Source organism: Seriola lalandi, unplaced genomic scaffold, assembly GCF_002814215.2.
Source record: "Seriola lalandi dorsalis isolate HSWRI2012SDOR001 ecotype SW California unplaced genomic scaffold, Sedor1 jcf7180002054630, whole genome shotgun sequence".
Classification (NCBI taxonomy): Eukaryota; Metazoa; Chordata; class Actinopteri; order Carangiformes; family Carangidae; genus Seriola; species Seriola lalandi.
In genome coordinates, this window is record NW_019525183.1 from 2,860,043 (window position 1) to 2,885,270 (window position 25,228).

The window sequence follows — 25,228 nt, forward strand, 5'->3', positions numbered from 1 at the left end:
TTGGAGGGTCTGCCGCGGCGGCTTGCGAGCTCGGATGTGTGTTCAGGAGGAGTGACACGTGCTGAAGAAAAAAATTAAAAAACATAAAAAAAAATAACGGGCACATCCAGGAGTTTTCTTTTATTTTAATTTTTTTTTTTTACTGTACATAATTTTTAAGGAGGACTTTTGTTTCTCAATTTTTACTTGAACTGGGAAGAATTAAGTCCACATCTCAGCAACCATGGGAAGAGGAGTAAGTATACATACATTTTCTCTTTGTTTCACTTCATAGCTGCTTTTTTCGCTCATGGGGTGGGGAAAAAGGATTTAAAACTTCACCATTCAAACAAGTGGTTTTGCGCAATATATGTTGTTGTCATCACGGGGGGAGGTGGAGTATCAACATGTGTTAAAATAAGCTTCCTTTTTCTCTCAAAATGCCTGCTTCTCCGAAGTACTTTGATTACTTCCGTGTTGTCGATGCCGAGAGCACAAGACCCCCTTTCTCGTTTTACTCAGACAGGGGGGGGAAAGTAAATAAGTAAGAAAGAAGTAAGTTTCCACGGCTCACAAAGATGCTTCTCAAACGGGCTCGGTGTCCGGTTACATAACGGGATGTTCTCAAACGCCTGGGCTGTCAAAGTTTTCACTGTGTATCAGCATTAGCTGCGACGCTGTATCTGTGGAAATCAACCTGTTTGTACTGATAAAATAACGGTGTGAATGGTTGCGGAGTTAATTCGAGCCGTGGAAGGCTATTTCAATTTAATATGTGTCGAAAAAGTAGTCCAAGTGTTAAATATACTTTTGATACGTGTGAGTTTCGTGAAACTAAGCAAGATGCGTGAAGTAGCCGATGCTCTTTTCTTCTTTTCAGCAAGAAACATGTTAGTTTGAAACATTTTGCTGTTTTATTGTAGCACTTTTCAGAGCAGCTGTGTATCATAGCTTAACAGTGGGAGGGATATGTTAAAAAGTCCAACCCATTTCTTCCTCTGCTGGGAGATTCGGAGCTCTGTGACCAATTATCTTCAACTTATCTTAAGTCACATCTCCACACCTTTTAGGGGTAATATCTTGGAGTGTTGCTGTATTTTAGGCTGACACTTTTGTGTGGCGCAAAGTCAGAATGTGTGTTGCAGTAAATGGAATTAATGCGGTGCAAGTTGCAGGAAAAGAAGGATAATATTTGATTATTTTGCTGCTTTTTGTCCACCACCTTTGCAAGCTGTCCTAAAAATATAATATGTGCACCAACAAGCAATAATCCATCGCTGACAAATTATTGATCTCGCATTGAGAAGCATTAGTATCACATATCAATAGTCTGAAAGTTGTGATTTAATGTTATGAGCTTAGTAGGAAGGTTTATCTTTCTGTGGGCTTCATCTTCAGACAGTCATTAAAGCTGGTCATGTCAAAAGAAGAATACACAACCTTTACCCAGCAGCACATGTTCTGCTTCTTCGCATTATTATTAGGCACAACACAGCTGTTATTTTCCACAGCCTTGAATTGTAAGGTGTGAAATTGAACCCTGTTGTATGGAATATCAGTCGTGGTCGCCACACCCTGGCATGCTGCGCAACAGAAACACTCATTACAGATTCAGCCTGCGAGGGATGGAGAGGTAGATGGAGCGAGTGAAAGGGAGAGAAAGATGGACCAAGAGGATCTGGCGGGAGATGTGAAGCAGAATGGCTCCTTCAGTTTCTCTTCCTTCCTCCTTTTCTCCATGACTCTCATTTAACAGTCTGAAAATCTTTGCTCGCTCTCTTTTGGCTTCTTGGCTTGCTGCTGCTGGGTTTTTTTCCTCCCATATGTGAAGAAAGCTATGCCCTGCCCCCCATGCAACCTTCCTCCATTTCCCCACTGCATCTCCTCTCCTTTCCTGCCCCCTCCAGTCTTCCTCTCTTCTCCTCTCCTCTCCTTCAGTGCTGGAACAGACAAACAGCTAGACTTGGAAGAGATAATTGCCTGAGCTTTCCTGGTACGAGGACAGAGAGATGGAGAGGGAGGAGAGAAAGGTTGAGAAGTTGTTTTGTTGTAATGGAGACGAATCAGGGCAGTGAGAGGGCACACAGGTATGAGAAGAGCCTCGGAGTGGTAATTTTTTTTTTCTCGCTCTTTTCAGTTTCCCCTCTTGTTTTGGACATGCACCCCCTGTTCATTTCTAATATGAGATCACCCTTTTGCTGGCCTTCTCATGCTTTTCAGTGTTTTCTCATCAGATACGCAGCACATTGCAATAAACAGACAAAAAACGAGTGAGCTGAGAGGTGCAAGAGGAGGGGCTGATTGCTTGAAAGAGAGAGGTGGTGGTGGTGAGTGGTGGTGGTGGTGGTGGTGGGGGGGGGGGTTATATTAAGGGGAGCCAAGAGGCACCAGTTGCCGCATTGCCACCACTGAGCAACTTGGCTCCCAGACATGATAGAGAGGAGGGAGAAGAGGCTGGGGTGGGGCTGATAAAAGCAAAATGTCTAAAGTTTAACACCAATCATTGTCTCTGATGAATGATCCATTGCAAAGCTTTAGGTTTATGAGGGGAGCAGGTAACTTGAGTTTATTTCAGTGACGAATTTTCTTTTTTTTCTTTATAAAATGAATGTTTAGGCATAAACATGAAATGGATAAGGAAGGTGAGCAGTCTAAAGCATCACGTCTCTCCACTGACTGATTAACTGGGCAGCGATACAGAACAAGAATTGGGAGACAGCTGTCAAAATCACAGGAGACCGATTGGGGGGGGGTCCAACTGAATACTTCATGATCTTACCTGACTCGATCGCTTCTATCTTTTCTCCTCAACTGGGTGAATTTTAAAGATGGCAGCAATAAAAAAAATAAATACTTCATCCCAAAAGCTTAATCTCTTAAGCAAGTTTCAGCTCTGATATTTGGATACTTTGAACACTTGTGCATTAGGAGATAAAAAAGTGAGCAATGCTTTGCTGTCATTTCAGTTGATTTCCACAGTAAGGGAAAGGTCCATATTCTGTGTCCAAGACATAATATACATGAATAAAAAAAATCAAATTTATGACTTTTCAACTACAGAACATTAAATGAACATAAAGAGGATTGTGAGGTTAATTAAACTATTTCAAAGTTAAGTTCATTCGGTTGCCTTTCAGGCTTTAATAAACAGGGAGAATGAAAGCCAGTGCATATTTAAGTTAGTGATTCCTGCATTTTGTCTCTGACTCTTGTTAAAAGCACAACTTGTCGTAAGCTGACAGGTTTTCTGATGCTCATCAGCCCAGCTTTTTGCTTTTTATTAAATGTTGCAGAAAATGTTAATTATGTGAGTGCAGTTCAGTTACGCCATGTAAAAATCCTGTTTTTGGAGAGAAGTTTAAAGGGATTCTTCTGGTGCATTTTACAGGCATCCATGAATTCATTTAAACTAGGCCTGTTCCTCATGCCTTCGCATTTCACAGACATGAAAAGGCTTTTATAAGTTAGTCTGAGTCAGGGGGGAGCAGGAGATATGATATTCCCCAAATGCAGAACTACCTCTTTAGTGGCCAGAGATGGCAACACTCGACCAAAAGCAAGTTTCAGAGCGAGGGCTCTGCCAATTATTTTTCACACTGTAAAGTGAACTAGCATGTCAGCCCTCGGCCACGTTTAATCTCAGCCGATGGGGCACCGCGACTACACCTTCACATCCATTCTTTACAGCCCGTTTCACTCTTGTTCCCTGTGTTTGTACCTGTTTTCCTTCTCTCTGTCCCTCTCTCTCCCTCTTTCTCTGAGGATTTAACATTCTTTCCGCTTGGCAGTCATTGTGTATTAGCCGGTGCTTTTGTCACACGCCACCCCTTGTCTGTGACAGAACACAGCGTACTGCCTCTCTCCTTCTTTCTCTCTCTTTTCACACTCACTCCATCTCTGACTCCCTCTTTCCGTCTGTAATTCCCCCTGCATCTTGTTTCATCTATCTTTTTCCTGTTTCTCTTGCTGTCTCTTGCTCTTTTGTCTTTTCTTTCCTTCATTGCTTTCCTTTTTAGCTCCCTCCCTCCCTTTCTCTCTCCTCCTCCAGTTCTTTCACATGCCAGCTCGCTCTGTCTTTGCCTGTTTGGCTAAGCAGCTTGAGCCGTGCGATTTGTTTTCTGTGGCAGCTCTTTGAACTTTCACTGCAAGCCTGTTGCTCAGCAAAAGTTGAACATTCGCATAAGAAATAACAAACTCCAGCGCTGTCCATGCATTTCCTAGATGAAGAAATATGTTTTTTCCTATGCCAAAATCAAGATTTATCATATTCCAGGTCTCCAGTACTGTAGCCAGAATCATTGGGCAATTTGTTCATGTGATTATGAAAAGGCAGGGAGTTTCAATATTTGAAAAAGATACCAGTGACCCACTCAGCTTTTCCCCCTTATGAGGAAATGATGCAACTTGTAGCTATGTTGTCTTGGCTAATGAATGTCGTGGAGGTGTGGCTAAAGTGTGAAGGTAAAAAAAACATCCATCGATTTACTGGTTCATTCATTCCAATCCAGAGCAGCTCCAGGTTGCCTGTTCAGCTCTTTACGATACTATTTTTCTTCCCACATAGGGAACAATTTATCATGAAGGAGTCCTTATACACAATCAAATATTTGCCTTGTCTTGTAAGATGACTGAAGATCTTTGCTTGCACATTAATTTAATCTCCTTGATAAATAAGGAATTAACAAAGCCTTGCTAAGGGGTGACATCCAAATGAGTGATAAGCAAGGAAATGCAAGTGGCTCAATGAAAGTTGTTATTTCTGTTCATTTAAAACTTAAAACAAAAACATGTGAAAGTACCATAATATAAAATATAAGCTAAAAACAAAATATACCTCATAAGTTTACAAGAGGTTAATGACCTAAACACATTATACTATACAAAAAAAAAAACATTAGCTAAAAATAATGTGTACCTTGAAGTGCTGAAGGTTTGCCATTCAAGAGTCAAATAGCCTCAGGGAAGGTATTTCTTTGTATATAAGCTCAAAGAGGGTGAATGTTGAGTGAGACTCGTTCCTAACGATGCTCAGAGCCTTTTGGTGAAGCTGAACTTTATAAATGAGGGAAACAGATGGGAAGTCTTAACTATTCGGATGGTGGCAGTTTGTGAATTTGTCATTTCAGTTGTGTTGTGCGTCACCCTGGCAGAAGAGAAGTGCCTGCAAAGTTTCCAACAAGGAGAGGCATTGATTCATTCATTCACTTTTGTTCTGCCTGGAAAAAGCTCGAACATTGCACAGGACGTGAAGGGAGTGTTAAACACGACCCCGTGTAAATTAACACACTTTCTTTTCACTGTTTAAACAGAAAAAAGGGAGAGTTGGAGGAAATGAAAGAATAAAGGAGGAGGGGGAAAAGGGGGAGAGGAGAGAGGGGACATGGGAAGAAGGAGAGAGAGTGAGAGGGGGGAGGGGCTACAGCATGTGACTGTCCATTCACATATCTCAAGAGGTGTGGTAATAGTCGTCGGTAGCAACCGGGCAATGTCCCAGGACTGTGTGTGTATGTGTGTCGGCACAGTTGAATGAGCAGCTTGTGTATCTGGCACCAGACTGTGGCACAGGGAAGGGCCTTTCATAGGAATTCAAGTCTGCCCGTAAAAAAAGTTTGTTCTTTAAAATATGCGGCCGCTTGACCGAACGCTCTCTTCTGACATGTGTGAGCCTTTACGATGTTGTTCTCTCAGGCGAGAAATAAAGGGAGGAAGAGAGAGAGGGGAGGGGGCCTCAGAAATTCTTGGTGAAGTTGTATTTTTTTTTGGGAGGGGGGGGTTCATTGCTATTCAAAGAGGCGTGTTCATTCAGCTATTCGATTCCCAGTGTTCTTCTAACACAGATCCTTTCTTTTCCCTTCCTGTTTTTCACTGTCTCTTCACTGTCCAGTTAAGTCTCATCCAGTTTCCTGACCAAGCTATGCGACTTGAGTTTGCAACGTTCGAACGGGTCACTTCGCACGCCGCAGCTCAGTCATGATCAGAGTCGGGGCTTCATTCACAAATTAAAACAACGCTTAAACCGGTGTAACTGAACATGACGTCACCGAATGAGGGATTTCAGTCTGTAATCTGCATAAAGAATGTGATCAGGTTTAGCTGTCGCCTGGTGTACAGCTCCAAGACAACGTAAGAAAGGTATTTTGCAAACAAACATCAAATAATAAGGCACTTCTTTTTGTTCATGGTCATAGTCCATTGTTATATTCCCACAAATCTCCATAAAGAGTGAGGGAAATGTGATGTTGGTCAGCGGCACTGGCAGATAAAGTTGCCCGCATGCTCGTGGTCTTAACAGTCACATGAAAAGATTCGATTCTTTTGTTTTTGTTTTTGTTTTTGATGCAGATTTTATGGAAGAAGTACAAAGGGCCATTGTTCTCTGTCCAGTAGGCTTCTGTGTGTGTGTGTGTGTGTGTGTGTGTGTGTGTGTGTGTGTGTGTGTGTGTGTGTGTGTGTGAGAGAGAGAGAGAGAGAGAGAGAGAGAGTGAGTGCATGGGAGAGATTCAACATCAGTTTATGTTGTTTTATTCTGAGGAAATTCCTCTTAACTTCTGTCATCTCTTTGCTGGAGAGCTTCCGTCTCTGTTTTCCATTCCTTCGTCTCGTCTCTATTCCCTTTGGTCCTCCTAACACTGTGATTGTCTTGCTTTTTCTATCAATATATCCATCTCCCACTCTCTCTCCCGTCCTAACATCCCCATGGCTGGTTGGTTGGTTGTTGTGGATGACCTTGGGTGCTTCTTCTCAAGGTCAGGGTTTATTTTCTCGTCTCCTGTGGGAGGATAGTGCTGCATATTACACACATTTCACCTTTTAATGCAGACGGGGAAGGATTTTCTAACCATTTGGGACAAAATACACTACACAAGAAGCATACAAGTAAATCATATATGGAAGAGAACCTGCTTGGCATTTAGAGGTGGCACTACAACTGGTGGCATTTCCAGAATCTCTGCTGTAATGGCTTCCCTGTAATATTTAATGCAACATCTAATGGCGGTCAAACAGTACTGGTCATAAAAAGCCTCACTGTATGATATAATGAGGATTAGTTAAGTATCTGGGCTTTGAGCTGTGTAGCCTCGCCACATAGACGATAAACTGTAAGTATGAAGAAAATGAATGTGCTGTCCGGCTCTGTCACAGTGTTGCAGAGGATGTGACAGGACTGAGGGTTAAGTACAGGTGTAACTCGCCTAGTCAGTCGAGTGGCAAGTGCAGTGCTGTTATAACATTTCACCAGGAGTGGTTAGGGCTGACTGCACTCATTTCTCTACAGAGAGAGTAAGATGAGGGAGCTGACAAAATCCCCAACAGGTCAAGACCACAACAAGTTGATTGGTTGAGGACTTGTTAGTTAAGAGTGATACCATTCTATCAAATGGGAATTTCCCTTTAAGGCCCAAGTACTCACACACACACACACACACACACACACACAGACACAGGTGTTTTCAGTTTAGGCTGGTAATTACTGTATGTGCAGTCACCAAACTACACATACTAATAAGAATAATGAAAGTGCAGAAGACAGAATGAGGAAAATGTCAGTGAGGTTCAGTGGTTGGGGGTTTACTTCTACCAGTTTCTCAAGCAGAAGTGTGAATATATTGAGCTGAATATAGACTTAAAAGTGGTTCAAAACGGTTCAACAAGTAGAGGGAGGAGATGTGTCATCGTCACCTTCATTTACTTTCCTTTAAAGTGGTTGATTGGAAGCGCCACGTCTTGGTGTTGGACTGCTCATTAGCGCCGTTTGTGTTGTATGTTTTAGACGAATGGATAAGCTATCGATGCTCGGCCGCAGCAGTAGAATCAGACTTTAGCTTCAGTGCTGAATATTATCAATCACCACACACCTTTTGTGCCTTGAGATAAAAAATAAGATTCCTGTGCAGTGAGCGGAAACTTGCCAATCCAAAGCGATGACTGAGCAAACAGAGCTGCTGAGAGACAAAAACTCTGGCTGAGGTGCAAAGGGAGAAATCACAGTTGGCCACACTTAGAGACAGCTCAGGCGGGTAACTCAACTTTTCAGTTTGCTCCGTCTTGTAAAGGAAAATGTCAAGAGCAGACGCGGGGGGGGGGGGGGGGGGCGCGGCACGCTGCAGCTCCGACTTGACTGTCGCCTGTCACATGTAAACAACTGCCAGTCCAATATGGGAGCAGTTTTTGTTAGTTTAAGTGTTTTAATATCAGAGACAATGTGCTTTGAAATGGCTTAACGTTTCCATTGTAGCATTTCCTCCGTCTCTACTCATTCACTTGAAGTGGGGCACTTGAAATATCAGCTGTTAGGATCTTGCAGATACACAGGCCTTATTGGTTGCTATGCAAACTCTTCAGGTGAGCAAAGAGCGAGTAAACGAGCTCTTCTGTTTGCTCTAGCAGTGCTTGACTGCTGCTTTGTAACATCCATTGTTAAGAAAATACTCTTGTCAGTATGTCATGGCACAACTTATGGATGATCTAACCTGTGTTTTCGTTATCAGTGAATGTGCTAGTCATTTTCTCAATGAATTATTTAGTCAGGAAATGTCAGTGACAGAAGGTCAAAACTGAAATATATTCAACAACATTCTTTGATAATATTTTATATATATATATATATCAATGATCTGCCAGTATGTTAAAGTTTTTTGAATGTAGTATTTTGTAGTATTAGTATTTTGATGAGGCTCAAACAAACAACTGGTATTCCTGTCAAATCTGTTGGAAGCAAGTTTGCATTCCAACTTCAGGCTCCGGATCGCCGTGTGTTGTGATTTATTTGCCTAAAGCCAGATGGCCCCTGGGGGCCCTTAGGGGTCCAGAGGCTAAGATCTGACGCAGTGATCCAGAACCAGGCTCAGTGTTTTCCCAGCTTAACCAACCAGGGGGCTCGAGCAACAATAACAACATGTGCAGGGATCACACACTCTGCTCTGGTGGCTCCCTGGGAAACTTTAAAAGGCGAATGCAGTAGAAAAACAATATTAGTTAGCATGTTTCCATGACTGGGGCTGTGTCCGGGGCGTCCATATTTGGTCATGTGGTGTGTGGGTGAGCCTCACGCGGGTCATTTTGTGTCCAAAATATCGCCTTGAAAGAGTTTTCAAAATGGCTGCTACACACTGTGGTGTTGCATGCAGACAAATGGCTCATTAGTAGTCACTTGGTGTTTCCGCAGCCTCCTTCCTTCCTGCTAACACGCTAACACCTCTGATCCCTGTACAGTGCTGAATTATAGATGAGCCTTAACTACTAATCAATGTTGGCCTCTAGTGTTGCGATCTCCTGTTACCTGGCTGAAACACACATCGGCTTAACTTTCTCCCTCTCCCTCTGAGAGCAGCACATACACTAAGAAGCCTACACATGTTTCACCTGTTAAGTGATGCTGTGCATTAGGGCGACAGCTTTATTTTGCAACATAAATGCTGTTACTTTAGATGTTCAACAAGTGCTCACTTTCCCCACCTCCATCTCTTCTACTTATAGAAACAAGAGTTTAGGGCAACGCTAGGGCTCTGTGAGGCTGTCCTGTGAGCTACATGCTAACGTCAGCATGCTAACAATGCATTGTGATGTTTAGCAGGTAAGCAGCCGTGCCTTCAACCTGTGGGGAACATGATGTCTGAGCCAAAATGTGTGCCATTCCGTCTTGTTTATGTAGAATGAACATTTTGACCTGCTCGTGGTGCTAGAATACACGTCAGGGGATCACCGACGTCAGTAGGATTCACCTGTTGAGATATTTCGGTCTGAGCTAAGGTGATGGACTGACAGATAGATTGGCATCGTCATCCTGAGTGGCAGATGGAAATGTCAGTATTTGACTGATCCAGTGAATGAAACAGCTTAGCCACTCACCTGATTATACCTGCTGCATGACAGAGGACAGGATGGAGGAATGAAATGGATGGTGTAAATGAAGGATTTTTTTTGTCATAAACCCACTTCTGCTGAATTGCAGCATTTTTTAGACTTCAGCTCCGCTTCTGCCCCCCGCCCTCTTCCATCTCGGTTTCTTTTTCTTCCTCTCTATCTCACCTTCTCTTCTTTTTCTTCTCCTGTCACTCTGTCTCACACCCCCTCTGGCTTACAGCCGTCTAAGATGACACAATCTTTGCTCGGGCCTTTCAGCTGCAGTGACCGCTGATAACGAGAGGGGATGACTGTGGGGGAGACGAGCAGAGAGAAAAGGGGACAGGGCGTGCCAAAGTGCCAGAGAGTCGCACAAATTAAGGACATTTCTGTACCTTAAGTGTGTGTTGTTGTTTATTTTTTTAAATCATATTTGAATTATTGATAGGATATATGTCTTTCTGGGAGATCCAGGTCTGAACTTAAACATTTTCTTGCCTACAGTGAGAGAAGTCGGGTATAATCAACAAAATGTCCCCAAGTGTGATTACCTCCCGTCTGGGGTTTTGCTGAGGTACTTAACTGGTGAGGTTATGTTTAGGAAAGCTGTTGGTGAATGAATAAAGCTCTGTGTGATCAAGCCTGAGTCAACAACACCCTTTATTGCCAAGTAGGTGTTTAAACAAGTGAAATTAGTTTCCCCCAGCAGCCTAATCTGTCTCATCATGTGAAAAAGGCGCTTATCTTCCAACTGACCAAAAACCACACAACGCCTGCTCCTCCCTTGGGTTTCATTTCTGATGCAGACAGTCACACTGTCAGTCTTGAGCTTGACTGATCCTTTTGAAATCTTTTTTTTTATTTCAAATTGGATTATTCTTAAGTTTGCTAAATCTTTTGCTGATCAATAGAAGCCTGCAGTCAGTGATAATCATTGTTTCAAAAAGAGCAGAATGTTAATATACTGAGTTTCACTTCTAGGTTTAATGCTCAATAATCAACGTGCCTACTTAAGAAAGACTACATCTTAAGCAAACAGTGTAATTGTCACATGATTAAACGCAAAGTTGAGCTGAAACCGTTTATTAAATAAAAAAATAAATAAAAAAAGGAACTTTCACAATAGGAAGTTTTCAAATTCTGCAAAAGTAAAGTTCCCTATGGAGGTCTGTTTGCAGCGACAGATGGCCGTGGTAAAGATAAAGCCCGGATGCAAGACTTTATTCACTCCCTGCTAGTCCCACAAAGCTCTGACATCTCCGCCTAACTCTCTGTGACAAGTTAAGAGGTGACTCTTTTTTTTTTTCTTGGACTGTCTGTTAAAGTTTGTGACGGTGTGTCTCCACAATTTAGGCCACATTTTTCTCAGTTTTACACTGAGCTGTGTTCAAGGCTTTTTTTTTTTTCTTTTTTTTTTTTTCCCCCCATATCTGGTTCTAAGTGCATCGACCCACATGGAGGCTTTAAAAAGATGCAGTATGACAAAATGTCTTCTTGCATTTTGAGTCATTGGACATCAGACATGCTCTCGTTGCTTCAGACACACCTCAGCAGGGGTCGGCGGGTTAGTCACGCGTGGTCTCTTTTGTTACCATGCAGAAAAAGTTTCATATTGAAGGCGAAGGTGGACATATTTTTTAAAATCTATCTATTTATTTAGCATTTTATGTTTTTCAAGATGATTGACAGAATAGGAAAAGCTTCAAATGTGTATTTTATTTAATTTCTTCCTTTTTTGCTTTTCATCTTCAGGCCCCTAAAAGTACTCAAATAAAACACTTTGAATCTTCACGCACAGATGCATGTAATTTGCGATGAAGAGTCACAAGTAAACAAAGTTTCTTTTTTTAAGTTTTTTTAAGGGGCTGTGAAGCACTGATGTAAAAAAATGTCGCCTCTATTTGTGCCAAAATGACTTTCTGAAATGTTCCATCTTACACTGCTGTTTTAATCACACAGATGTCTTCAGTGAAATATTACCCATATAAAACTGCCTCCACGTCTGCCAACTGCTGTGCATCTCTGTCCAAAGGGAGCCATAAGGACATACACTAGATTTTGAATCCACACCTCAGAATATCCTGTGTGTTGTGGCTTTGGTAAAATATTTCCCAGAGCTTATGTGCTGCTTAAGAAGTCCTCGACAAAGCACAATCGGAGTCAAAAAAGAAAAAAGAAAAGATAAAATTCCTAACCAGCTCATTGCCAGTGGCTAAATTCAGTATAATGATACAAAGTATGGGTTCAAGCCTTCAAGTTGCTCGGTTGAAAGGGTCTCTTGTACTGTCACTGTCTATCTCATGTCCATTTTCCATCTCTGCCTAATGCAGTTTTGTTCATCACTAAATGTCATCCATGAATCAGCCAGCACTGTAACAATGGGGGCTTAGTTTGAGATGAAAGATGAGCCTTCTTTCAGACTTGTCAGGTCTTGGGGTTACTAAACAGCGTTTCTCATTTTGTATTTTTCCGCTTCTCTTCCCCTCCATTGTGTTTCCAGGAAGGACGTGAGCAGTATGAGCTGGCTGCGACCTCGGAGCAGGGCGGCAAGAAGAAGGGGAAGGGGAAGAAGAAAGAAAAGGATATGGACGAACTGAAGAAGGAAGTGGATATGGTGAGAGTGCAGCTTCGTCCTCTGATTTTCCACTGTCTCCCGCTTTCAATATGACCGTCCCATTCTCCGGTTTTATTTCTTCTACCTCTCCCCCCTCTGTCTCTCATGTGAAACCACAAACAAGAACTAAACATATCAATATTCAAGGTCTTGAAGTGCTAAAATACAATAAACAAAAGCTTGGAAATTTATTTTTCTATTAGATTTTACATTTATCAAGACATAAAAGCAGAAACAGTTTGATTTCTGGATCCGTTACAGCTTATTTTTTTATTTATCAAGTATTAGATTTATCTGTGATTCAACTTTAGGTTTCAGTATTTGGTGTGATATCTTAAAACGTGCAGATACTTTGAATTTGTCTTTTTTTTTCACCTTTTATCTCTGCCTACTTGTCCTTTTTTTTCCTACCCAACTCCCTCACTCCATTTCTTATCATCACCTCTACCATTTTCCTTCTGCTGCTCTTCCCCCGACTTATTCATTTGTGTCCCTCCCTTCCTTTTCTTTCTCCTCATCTCCTCTTCTTTCTCTCGCTCTCTTGCTCCCTCCCCCGTGTCCTGTGTCTTTTGTTGGCTCCTCATCCATTCCTCCTTTTCCCTTAACTGTGAATGTTTCTCTGTTGTTGTTGTGGTTGTTATTGTTGTAGCACTATCTTGTGACAGGTAGTCATTTTAAATGAAAGGTTGGCAGACAATGCGCCGCAAATGTCACTGGATTTTGGCACACACACACACACACACACACACACACACCATTATACAGTAGATACAAACATGCACACAGGACTGAAGCTACTGTCTTTTCTCTTTGTCCTTCCAGGATGATCACAAGCTGACCCTGGATGAGCTCAATCGCAAATATGGAACAGACCTCAGCAATGTGAGTGGGATTTTTTGTGTGTGTTTTTTGAACGTGTTGTTTGGTAGCCGTTGTTCTTGTCTCCAACCTTTGTCATCATAATGTAATTTTGAAAAGAGTATTTCTATCAAAGTGTCAACATTTATCACGGAGATTATATGAATATCTAATATCAGCAGCTTATTGGCTGCTGTTTGCCATCAACCTCCATTTTTCTCTTCAGTCTGACAGTTGACATTCAGGCGGTGAATGATGAATGAGGCTTAGATCCTTCAAGAGGGAAGAGATCTTCTCTCACATCATGAAGAGCCACTGAGGGTGTGATCAACCACTACAGGCTCAGGCCTCCCAGGGTTTATTAAACAAAGAACAAGAGCAAGACGGGGGGGGGGGGGGGGGGGGGTAGATTGCAGGGAAAAGGAGATTGATCAAGACAAAGGGAGGAGAGACAGAGATGGATGTTTATTTATTTTTTTTCTAACTTTTGTTTGTGAGTTAATAATCATCCCCGCTGATATCGGCATCACTGTGCTCCACACTCACTATAAATAATGTAAAAACTAGCTGGTGTTCACACAGCAGTAAATGCTGACATGTCAGTTGTGACACGGACAATTTTATGTTGACTAAATGTGTGGCATGAAATTTCTTCTGCTTCCCTTAAAGGGCAGTTTTCTTACTTGCTCTCTTGCCAAGAACTAAATAAGAGGGTTGATAACGCTCTTGTATTTATCCAATAAATATGAAGCTATAACCAGCAGCCAATTAGCTTAGCTTGGCCTCGCTTAGCATGGACACTGGAGACATTGCGACACAGCCAGCATTGTTCTGTTCAGTGGTAACAATCTGCTTACCAGCAGCTCGATGATGTCATATCTTTGTTGTTTAACCTGTGCAAAAGCTGAAGTGGAAAGATGATGGCTGCTCCTTAGCTGGGAGCAGTAACTACCTAAACATGTCACGGCACCTAGGAACCTTTTAGTATGAAACAAATCAGATATAACTAACATATATAATTAGTGGTCATTAGAGGTGGTAGGTGGATTTACCTTTTGGCCGGGGCCTGTTGGCTGTTTTCTCTGGTTTAAAGTCTTTGTGCTAAGCTAAGAGATTGTGTGTTGGAAGCACACAGAATCCCCCACTTTCTTCAAAACACATTTATTACACACTCCAACTGGCCCTCTCTCCTTATGCAAATGTGCTCCTGGTCATGCAGGAAAGATCAAGGAGAATAGTTAATCAGAGCCTCTAAACTGGGGTCTCCAAGCTCTGCGTGTGCGTGCATGCAGCGGCCGTGAATAATTTATCAGCTGCAGAAGCCCCTCTGCCCTGATTTCATATGGTTCTCATCTGTTTTTTCCTTTACTGTCCTCCTTTACCTCACTTGTTACCTGTTTTCTCCGTCCTACCTGCTGATGAAGGAGGTGGCCCTGTTTGTCTGTTGATGTTATGTTGCTAGGCAACTAGTAGCACCCACATTTCCCCTTGGAGTTAAATATGCATCAGTGAGTTCATGTCTACATTTGTGGTTAGCTGGAAAACAATAAGAATGTGCTTAAAATGATTTTAATGTATTTATAATTATCATGATCTGACTTCCATCATGACACTACTTGGAAGTATAATCACCATTTTTTAACTGAATCTCTATCTTCTCCTCATATCAGGGTTTGACTAGTGCAAAGGCTGCTGAGATTCTGGCCCGTGATGGGCCCAACGCCCTCACTCCTCCTCCCACCACCCCAGAGTGGGTCAAATTCTGCAAACAGGTAACATCAGCTTTGTTTTAACTGGCACACTATCTGTCTTGGTAGAACAGGGCTGTCAGTGACATGACTGAAAATCAGACACATTCTGCCTCAAACTGTTGTTGATAATGAGATTTTTTAGCTTTCGTGTTCAAGTTTAAATGGATCCTTAGTTTCCGGATGTAGAAGTTGCTTACTCAGATTTCAGACTTCAGACTTCAGTGGTAAATGTTCACCCCTGTTCTCTCCTCATCCAGATGTTTGGCGGTTTCTCCATGCTTCTGTGGACTGGTGCCATCCTCTGTTTCCTGGCCTATGGTATCCAGGCTGCAATGGAAGATGAGCCCGCAAATGATAATGTAAGAAAAAGACCTTGAAATGTTTACGTTATGTCTTAATGTGACAGTAAAGCAGAGCACATTTTAACCATTTAATCATCATTTACATTTAAGTTTAATCATCACAGTTTAATCTTAGCATGATACAAATGAAAATTTTAGTTCTGTTTTATGATGCTTTTTGTGTACAAGATTTGTTGGTGCGATGAAATATACAATATTTTGATTGATTGACAGTACCAGTGTAAAAAAGAATAAATATTTCTTTATTGATCAGTAATTATGGTTCAAGATTAGTCAGTTTAACAGCACAAAACAACAGATGCCGTTTGAATCCGGACCTTAATTATATTGTCTAAATCTAAATGTCACGTTTTTATGTTCGCAGTTGTACCTGGGTGTCGTGCTTTCTGCTGTCGTCATCATCACTGGTTGCTTCTCCTACTACCAAGAGGCCAAGAGCTCCAAGATCATGGACTCCTTCAAGAACCTGGTCCCACAGGTACCCCTCACAATTTAAACCTTTATGCATTTGTCTATTTATCCTCATATAGTTTTATTTCTGCAACTGCATCAACATCCAAGCCCCATTGACTTTGTTGTACACGCTCATAAATGAACTAAGAAATTACTGAAACCTCGGTATTGTCACCATGTCAACTCTTAAATGTAGTATCTTAATTCAAGGTCTTTCCCGCTTTGTCGTACAAAAAACAAATCCTCTTGACATCTGAATCTCATTAGCTCTGTTGAATAATTTTAGTTTTCATTACTATGAAAGTTATCCTGCAGGATGTGGAAGTGGAGGCAGCCAAAACAGCTAGAAAATAAAGGCGTCAGTCTCACTTGCTCCTGTGTCTGACATAAGTGTCCGTCTCTGTCACGTCTTGTCTTGTAGCAAGCCCTGGTCGTCCGTGACGGTGAGAAGAAGAGCATCAACGCCGAGGAGGTGGTGGTCGGTGATTTAGTGGAGGTGAAAGGTGGTGACAGGATCCCTGCTGATCTGCGAATCATCTCTGCCCACGGCTGCAAGGTTGGTCTTCTCGCGGGGGGAGTTATTTTTCCTCAGCCTCGGACCCATGTTGAAGGAATTTAACCCTGAAAAACATTCCTCCATCAAGGCATCAAAGGAACACCATGACTGCTTTAGTTGACACTTGGGAAAAAAAACTCCTTCAACCTCTTGAAATTTGTGACATGTACTTCTTTTTGAAATCAAAAAGCCTTGACTTTATGACGCCTCAGCGCAAGACGTGAGCTACTTCCTCCTTGTTGACAAGTCTGTGACCCGTTTTGGCCGCTGAACTAAACCCGAGGCCCAAGAGCAACACTTGACCCCATTTTTTTTTTGTCCTGAGGTAGATGTTGTTTTTCTTGTTTGTTCCATCCATCACAGTCTCTGTGTCATTTCTCAGGTGGATAACTCCTCTCTGACCGGTGAATCAGAGCCCCAGACTCGTACCCCTGACTTCTCCAATGAGAACCCGCTGGAGACCAGAAACATTGCTTTCTTCTCCACCAACTGTGTTGAAGGTGCGATGACAGCCTCTCAGAGACAGTTGCACGTTTTTATCTGCAGTTCAGAGACTTGTGTTGTGAATCAAAGAGTGAATCTGCGTTCTCTGTTTTTAATACTATCATATCATTGTCCTCGCTTCAGGAACCGCTCGTGGTATCGTGATCAGCACAGGAGACCGCACTGTCATGGGCCGCATCGCCACGCTGGCCTCCGGACTTGAAGTTGGACGCACTCCCATCTCCATCGAGATCGAGCACTTCATCCACATCATCACCGGTGTGGCCGTCTTCCTCGGCATGTCCTTCTTCATCCTCTCCCTCATCCTCGGATACACCTGGCTGGAGGCCGTTATCTTCCTCATCGGTATCATTGTCGCCAACGTGCCAGAAGGTCTCCTTGCTACTGTCACTGTGAGTTCTGGTGATTCTTGTGCATTAAATGTCCAATTATTGATCCAAACGATGACTCAGCTCTTAACTAACCCGAGCAATCTCATCTCTAGGTGTGTCTGACTCTGACTGCTAAGCGTATGGCCAAGAAGAACTGCCTGGTGAAGAACTTGGAAGCCGTCGAGACCCTGGGCTCCACCTCCACCATCTGCTCAGACAAGACCGGCACCCTGACCCAGAACAGGATGACCGTGGCCCACATGTGGTTTGACAACCAGATCCACGAGGCCGACACCACCGAGAACCAGAGCGGGGCCACCTTCGACAGGAGCTCACACACTTGGGCTGCCCTGGCTAGAATCGCCGGGCTTTGCAACCGCGCCGTCTTCCTGGCTGAGCAGAGCAACATTCCCATTCTGAAGGTGTGTATATGCTCTTAACTTTCCTTTCACTGCAGGGAATAATACTAAATATTAAGCTTTCTTTGAGACAACACATAAATTGTGTAATTTAATTTGGGAAATAATTAGCTCTTAGAATTAAAAACAGAAGTCTGACATATCTTCCATCCTCTGTTCAACAACAACAAAGCATTTTCTGTTGTTCCCGGCCTTAAGCTTGTTTGCTCATTATGTGGCTAGGATTTAAAAATCCTGTAATGCTGACTGAAAGTGCCCAGTAAAACCACACAGTTGTTCCTCTGTCATATGTTTTTTGTTCCCGATCTTGACTTCACTTCAACCCTTTGTGAAAGCTGCTTATTTTTTCTGATGAAGGACGAGTGACTGAAACATGACATTATAAACTCGTTTTTATGAAAGGAAACATAAGCTATGGTGATGCAATATGCATTTCACTTTAATTATATTACTTTTACTCTTTGATAACATCAGACATTTAATAACCTATAAATTAAAAAAAAAAAAAAAAAAAGGAAAACAAAACATCTTTATTTTGTTTATTTGACTTCTGCTGAGATGTTTGCCACTCAGACCAACGGGCTTGTTGCTTAGATCACTGTCCCTGGAGTGTCCACACACATGTTGTAATCACATAATTATTCTTAAACCCACCCCTGAAAAACACACACGGGCAAACACACTCCCAGTACGTCTCCTGGCTCCCAGACTTTCCTTGGAGCCCAGTTTCTGGTTTCCACCCTGTGTTAATAACCTGTTAGTGTGTGTGTGTGTGTGTGTGTGTGTGTGTGTGTGTGTGTGAATCTGAGCGTGTACTTGTATGTGTGTGTCACCTGTAAGTGTCTGGCTGGTATTGTGGCTCTAATTACCAGTCGTTCACTCTCACTGCTCATCACTTCCCTCAGTCACTTCAACAACAGTGAAAGGAGGGTAAACACGGTGTCTGCGTTTATCAAAGCCGGTGTTTATGATGGAAAAAAAAGAAATTAATAGATTAGGATTTTTCTTTCATGACCAGCTTCTCAAAAGGATCTCAATTACTTCTTATGTTTTTGCATTGTACATGGATAAAAAGAAATCTGTAGTATGTCGACTAAGATGGAGGTTTTGTGTTAAAGGAACCAATGATGGTGCATAGAGTAATCACATTTGATTGACAGTGTTTGTTATTTCAACTCAGGCTGTATATAAAGAAAAGTATTTCACAAAGGTAATTGGAAAGTTAGCTATATGGTGCCTGTGATTTTATTGTCCCCGTGTTCCTCCACCAGAGAGATGTGGCCGGTGACGCCTCTGAGTCGGCTCTGCTGAAATGTATCGAGCTGTGCTGCGGATCTGTCCAGGAAATGAGAGAGAAAAGCCCCAAAATCTCTGAGATCCCGTTCAACTCTACCAATAAGTACCAGGTATGTACGGTCATTTTTCTTTTTTTTCTTTTTTTTTTTTTTAAATCAGTCACCTTTTGGTTTTTTAATTGTTTGGAAATGTCGTGGCCTTCCTGAAATATTAAATGTCAGGTTATTTCCACCTCATGTTGACAGTAAATCAGCAAGACCTTTGGAAAAAAACTCACCCTTAGCTGGAATAAGTCTTTGTGTGACCTTAAGGAACTTTTTAGCAAATTGATAAATAGACTTCTCTACACAACTGACCCGCTGTCCCTTTTCTTATGTGCCCCTAGCTTTCCATTCACAAGATTGCCGCATCTGAAGGAGAGTCCAAGCACCTGCTGGTGATGAAAGGAGCCCCAGAGAGGATTTTGGACCGCTGCTCCACCATCATGATTCAGGGCAAAGAGCAGACTCTGGATGACGAGATGAGAGACGCTTTCCAGAACGCCTACCTGGAACTGGGAGGTCTGGGAGAGAGAGTACTGGGTAAGGATGGACGGATGTTGTTGGTTTTTGTTTTTTTTTCATCCCCAGATCTTTGCATAGATACTTGCTCAAAGGTTGAAATAGATTAAGAATATGAGCAACATACCAGTCTATATCTTAAAATTCATTTCTGTCATGTTCCATCCAGGTTTCTGTCATTTCAACCTGCCCGATGACCAGTTCCCAGAGGGCTTTGCTTTTGACACTGACGAGGTGAACTTCCCCACTGAGAACCTGTGCTTCATTGGCCTCATGTCCATGATTGACCCCCCTCGTGCCGCCGTGCCCGATGCTGTCGGCAAATGCAGGAGTGCTGGAATCAAGGTGTGCCCTTAAAGCCTGTAGGAAAATAGAAAATTCTTCCTCTTCTCTAAAAAAGTCCCCCCACTGCTCATGAATTTGTATTTTGACTGTTCCTTGAACTCATCAGCACACACGTCCCTTGTCCTAGGTAATCATGGTCACAGGTGATCATCCAATCACAGCTAAGGCCATTGCTAAGGGTGTGGGTATCATCTCCGAAGGCAACGAGACTGTTGAGGACATTGCTGCTCGTTTGAACATCCCAATCAACGAAGTCAACCCAAGGTACTGACCATACTGAGAAACCCTGTTGGCATAGGTGCAGACACAAGGACAGTAAACGGCATCACTAGGTTAAATTAAAGTCTATTTGTCTGAATGAGTTTAAGTGACCTAACATTAACGGCTCTGTAATCCCTCCAGAGATGCCAAGGCCTGTGTCGTCCACGGTGGAGACCTGAAGGACCTGAGCGCAGAGCAGCTTGACGACATCCTGAAGTATCACACTGAGATTGTTTTTGCCAGAACCTCCCCACAGCAGAAACTGATCATTGTGGAGGGCTGCCAGAGACAGGTAGGAACACAACAAACATGGAGATGTGTGTATGTTTTTTTTTTTTTTTTTACAAACCCAGCATGTGCCTTTGCCTTATAATGTAAATGCATGAGTGAATATGTGATATCTCCTCCCCCTTATGCTTATTTATGATTATTGCTTTGGTCGGACGGCTAAGTCAGCAGAATATTCAAGCATAACATCTGTCAAGCTGTGAGCTCCCCCACAGATATGAATATTCACATGTGCATCAGTAGGCGGAATGAAATATTTTTAGTCTTGAGTGGACTTTGACCATTATTTATTTATTTAGGTTTTTGTTAATTATGGACAGGCAATCAGCAGAATATTTTTCTGCAGAAAAATACCTGGAAAAAAAACAAATTTAATACAGTTCAGTTTGTGGAAGTTCCTCAAAGTCTGTCAGAAAGCTGCAGAACCAATTAACATAATCTATTCCAGTGCGTCCTACATGCTTCCTGGAGCGGGAGTGGGAGGGAGATTATTGATGAGTTGGTGTTAGCATTTCATCTTATGAGCCCCATAACTTCAGTTCAGTTCCTCAGTAACGCAGCCACACAGTCTTGTCCGAGCTGTCTACGTGGCAGCATTAGCTCACTGTTGAGGTTCAATTTCAAATGTCTCTCCATTCACTCAGAGGAGGATCTGTGATCGGTGCAGCCAACTTAATTATTTACACTATCTTTAATAAACCTTAAAAATATACTTGTTGAGCTGTTTATTTACTTGAGTAGAAGGCATAAATATTGACATCGTGTGGGGAAGTAATTGTCACTTTTTTTGTCATTTCAAGGAGCTCCCACAGCATTTTTATCTGTAGTCACCTCGAGATCAAAAAATCTTTTTCACGATACCTGTTTTTTTATTCACTTTTATCACAGCTGCCTGTACTGTCAAATGCAGCAGAATTGCACGGAAGCCTTTCAAAACTCTGGGGCTTTTCTTTCACACAACAGGAAATTATTCTGTGATTCAGTGTAACTTCGGAAAATGGAAACTCAAAAACCTGTTATCTCAGTTTGACTTCTCGTGTCAGCTGAAGTCAAACATTTCTTCTGCTGAAAAATTGGGTGACATTCTTTGCTCCTCTGTATTTCTCTTAATAAAAATCTCTCATTATTTTAGAACAACCACTACTCAAAGGATAGAAATACAACTGGCAGCAGAACAAATAAAATCTTTATTCTTGATTATGCAACATGTTCACAAAGAACAAAACAGTGTGAACTTTTCCTTCTCATCTCTCTGAGTCTAATTTCCGCACTCAAGTGTTATTTCACTCTGAACACTCTCCTCTTCCCTCTCTCTAGGGTGCCATTGTGGCTGTGACAGGTGATGGTGTGAACGACTCTCCTGCTCTGAAGAAGGCCGACATCGGTGTTGCCATGGGGATCGCTGGATCTGACGTCTCGAAGCAGGCTGCTGACATGATCCTGCTGGACGACAACTTCGCCTCCATCGTTACTGGAGTGGAAGAAGGTAAAAGATTGTGCTAAACAATTAAAGACGGAGAAATTAGACTTGTTCTTATTTAGCTGGATGGTTAAAATCATTAAAACAATGGCTTTAATTATTTGTGTCATATTCTCACCAGGTCGTCTGATCTTTGACAACTTGAAGAAGTCCATCGCCTACACTCTGACCAGTAACATCCCTGAGATCACACCCTTCCTCCTCTTCATCATCGCCAACATCCCTCTGCCCCTGGGAACCGTCACCATCCTCTGTATTGACCTGGGAACTGACATGGTGAGGACTGACCTGATTGATTTCCTCTTATTGCCTTTGTATTGTAATAGCATTGAATTTTTACAAATGAGAGACTCATTATTGGTTGGTATGACAAGCTAAGGAAAAATAACTCGTGTTTCAGGGTTAGGGTTTGGTATTGTATTAATGTGTTCATTGATTGGTGCTGTGTCCTGTCTCCCAGGTCCCCGCCATCTCCCTGGCTTATGAAGCAGCTGAGAGCGACATCATGAAGAGGCAGCCCAGAAACCCCAAAACAGACAAACTGGTGAACGAGAGGCTCATCAGCATAGCCTACGGACAGATCGGTAAACCTTGAATTCAAATCCAATTCCACCATGTATCAAACTGGAGCCAGGAGTTTGCTATCCATGGTTCCTTGGTAGAGTTTTCTGGAAAGTCAGCTCTGTATCTGGGTGGTCCAAGATAAGCAGAGGAGTGGCATGCACCAGAAATAGGCTTGTGCTGATAGAGAAGCAGAGTGTGTGTGTTTGTGTGTTTGAGTGATGATAGAGCGGAGCCTCTGGCTTTTGATTTCTCCCTCTTGGGTAATGAAGCCAAGAATAGGAAGGAAGCCCTCCTGAACTTCCTGAAGCACCTTATAAGAGCAAAATACAAGCAGATCATTTGTTGGTACCAGTTTTGCGTTCCTCAAAGTTGACATGACAATGTTTTTTCTTTTGGCCTTTTTTCTTTTCCATTGCAAGACGCTGACCACTCTTATGTATTTTAATAAGAACATGTGGCCCGCCATTTAAAAATTTTGCTTTGATTTCAAACATTTTTTTTTTTAGAGTTTGATATATTTTAATCCTCTAGATACAACCATGTATCTCTACTAATTCTGTGATTATTTGTCTTTGCATCTTGCCAAATGAATTTATTTAAAATAATCAAACTGCATCTTTATGGTTTGTTTATCTCAAAACCTTTTTTAAAATGGTATTTACTAAATCTGAGTTTTTGCCCAAAAGACTGACTAATTAGATTTAGTGATTCAGTCTTTCACTTTCTCATTCATCTTATTTCCCCAAAAGACCACGAGGCCAATTTGTCTACCTAATCATTTATTGATCCCTCGTTTAATTTCAAAAAATAAATAGACTTTTATTCATTCAGTCTGAGATTGCTTAAAACACAAACTTATTCCAGTCACTGATTAAAAGATTATAAAATATCAGATATCATTTGGTGTCAGGTTTCTTAACATCATCCTGTCACATCTCTCTCCTGCAGGTATGATCCAGGCGCTGGCAGGCTTCTTCACCTACTTTGTGATTCTGGCTGAAAACGGCTTCCTGCCTGCCACCCTGCTGGGCATCAGAGTGTCCTGGGATAATAAATACGTCAATGACCTGGAGGACAGCTATGGACAGCAGTGGGTCGGTAACATTTATTGCACAGACCGCAAGTAAAGGTTAGAGTTTGACCATCAACACCTGGTATAAACTCTTGTGAAACGTTTGTTTTTTTTGTTTGTTTTTTTTTGGTCAGACTTACGAGCAGAGGAAGATCGTGGAGTTCACCTGCCACACGGCTTTCTTCGTCAGCATCGTCATCGTGCAGTGGGCCGATCTGATCATCTGTAAGACCAGGAGGAACTCCGTCTTCCAACAGGGCATGAAGTGAGTAGAAAAACAACCACTGTTTGTGAAAGTACACCGACTCCAAACTGTTAAAATTCTCAGCTGTGGATGGTTCGCCTTTAAAAAAAAACAGCTGTCATTGTGAATGTAATGCCATCTTTTCCACATTGTACTGCTGCGCTTTTCTAAGAAGAACTCCAGTTAACCTCTGTTTATTTTGGGCCACAAACAACATGAACTGTATTTTAAAGACTGATGTGGTTTGCGTCAGTTCTGTGGCTCGGTGTCAGTAGTTTGAAATCCAGGCACCAAGCTGATAAAGTCTTTAAAATCCAGCTATTTTCAGTCATTTGAATTTGTTTGTCTTACTTAGGTTTCAGTTTTAATAATCTTAATTCCCCTGTGTGTTTCAGGAACAAGATCCTGATCTTTGGGCTGTTTGAGGAGACTGCCCTGGCTGCCTTCCTCTCCTATTGTCCAGGCATGGACGTCGCCCTCAGAATGTACCCTCTCAAGTGAGTAAAAACACAGGAACTCACCTCACAATCCACCTGTAAGGCATTGTGCATAGCTAGATTAATCTTTAATCGTGCTTGTTCCACCTACCACATGTTGTCCATCCAGGCTTGGGCCTCTGGATCAGTTTCTCATTTCTTTTTCTGCGTGTTTTCCAGGCCCAACTGGTGGTTCTGCGCCTTCCCCTACTCCCTGCTCATCTTTATCTATGATGAAATCCGTAAGCTGATCCTCAGACGCAGCCCAGGAGGTGAGCCCAGGATCCATGCTTTTATTATCTTTCCTACTTCTATCTCCCTCTGCACTCTTGTTGTTTTTCTGCACATTTGTGCCTCTTCCTCCCTCTCTGCTGCCCTTTTCTCTCATGTTTTTCCTCTCTACTTCCCTCTGCCTTGTGGGTAATTATTAAACTTGGTGTGGGTGGAGAAATTCAGGTCTTATTCCTCTAATATAAATCGTATAAAAAGTAAATCTACCCAAGAAGTTGCCTCTAAATCTTGTGTGTGTTTGTTTTCCTTCCTTTTGTGTCCAGGTTGGGTGGAACGGGAGACCTACTATTAAAGACCCATCAGCCTGTCAGTCCAGTCAGCTCGCATCTTCTCCTCCACTCCCGTCTTTGCATGAATATTGTCTTGCTGCTCGGAATAAAATTTTAACCTCTGTGGAAAAAAAAAATTGGAACGTGTTTTTATATTAGGGAATGCTTGATACTACTATTAGACAAATACTGAGATGGAACATGCTGATGATGCTGATGATCATGTTGATAAATGATAATGCTAATAATGACATGAACACTGAACATTGACATGACTATGCGTGCCTTGTTTCTGAAACAGGACCAATTTTATACATGTTTTTAACAGTTATAAACGTTCAATAAAAATGCGCTTGAGTCAGGTCCCACAAA

The 25,228-nt window shown here is 42.1% G+C and overlaps 1 protein-coding gene across 1 annotated transcript; it reads left to right on the plus strand.

Moving 5' to 3' along the window:
- On the plus strand, positions 1–25,228 carry LOC111665362 (sodium/potassium-transporting ATPase subunit alpha-1). Its single transcript, XM_023420349.2, has 23 exons — positions 1–235; positions 12,323–12,436; positions 13,259–13,318; positions 14,965–15,066; positions 15,303–15,404; positions 15,772–15,885; positions 16,282–16,416; positions 16,799–16,916; positions 17,044–17,312; positions 17,405–17,713; positions 18,982–19,116; positions 19,392–19,587; positions 19,736–19,911; positions 20,039–20,175; positions 20,314–20,464; positions 21,778–21,946; positions 22,062–22,216; positions 22,401–22,524; positions 23,453–23,598; positions 23,711–23,841; positions 24,216–24,317; positions 24,477–24,568; positions 24,851–25,228. The coding sequence occupies exons 1-23, from the start codon at positions 224–226 to the stop codon at positions 24,877–24,879; spliced, it is 3,078 nt and encodes a 1,025-aa protein (XP_023276117.1). The 5' UTR covers positions 1–223; the 3' UTR covers positions 24,880–25,228.

What these genes read in the sequence shown, in the direction of transcription:
- LOC111665362 (XM_023420349.2), top strand. An exon ending in GCAGGAGTGCTGGAATCAAG is followed by an intron (nt 19,912 to 20,038) that starts GTGTGCCCTTAA and finishes CCCTTGTCCTAG; the next exon opens with GTAATCATGGTCACAGGTGA. An exon ending in CTCAGAATGTACCCTCTCAA is followed by an intron (nt 24,318 to 24,476) that starts GTGAGTAAAAAC and finishes CGTGTTTTCCAG; the next exon opens with GCCCAACTGGTGGTTCTGCG.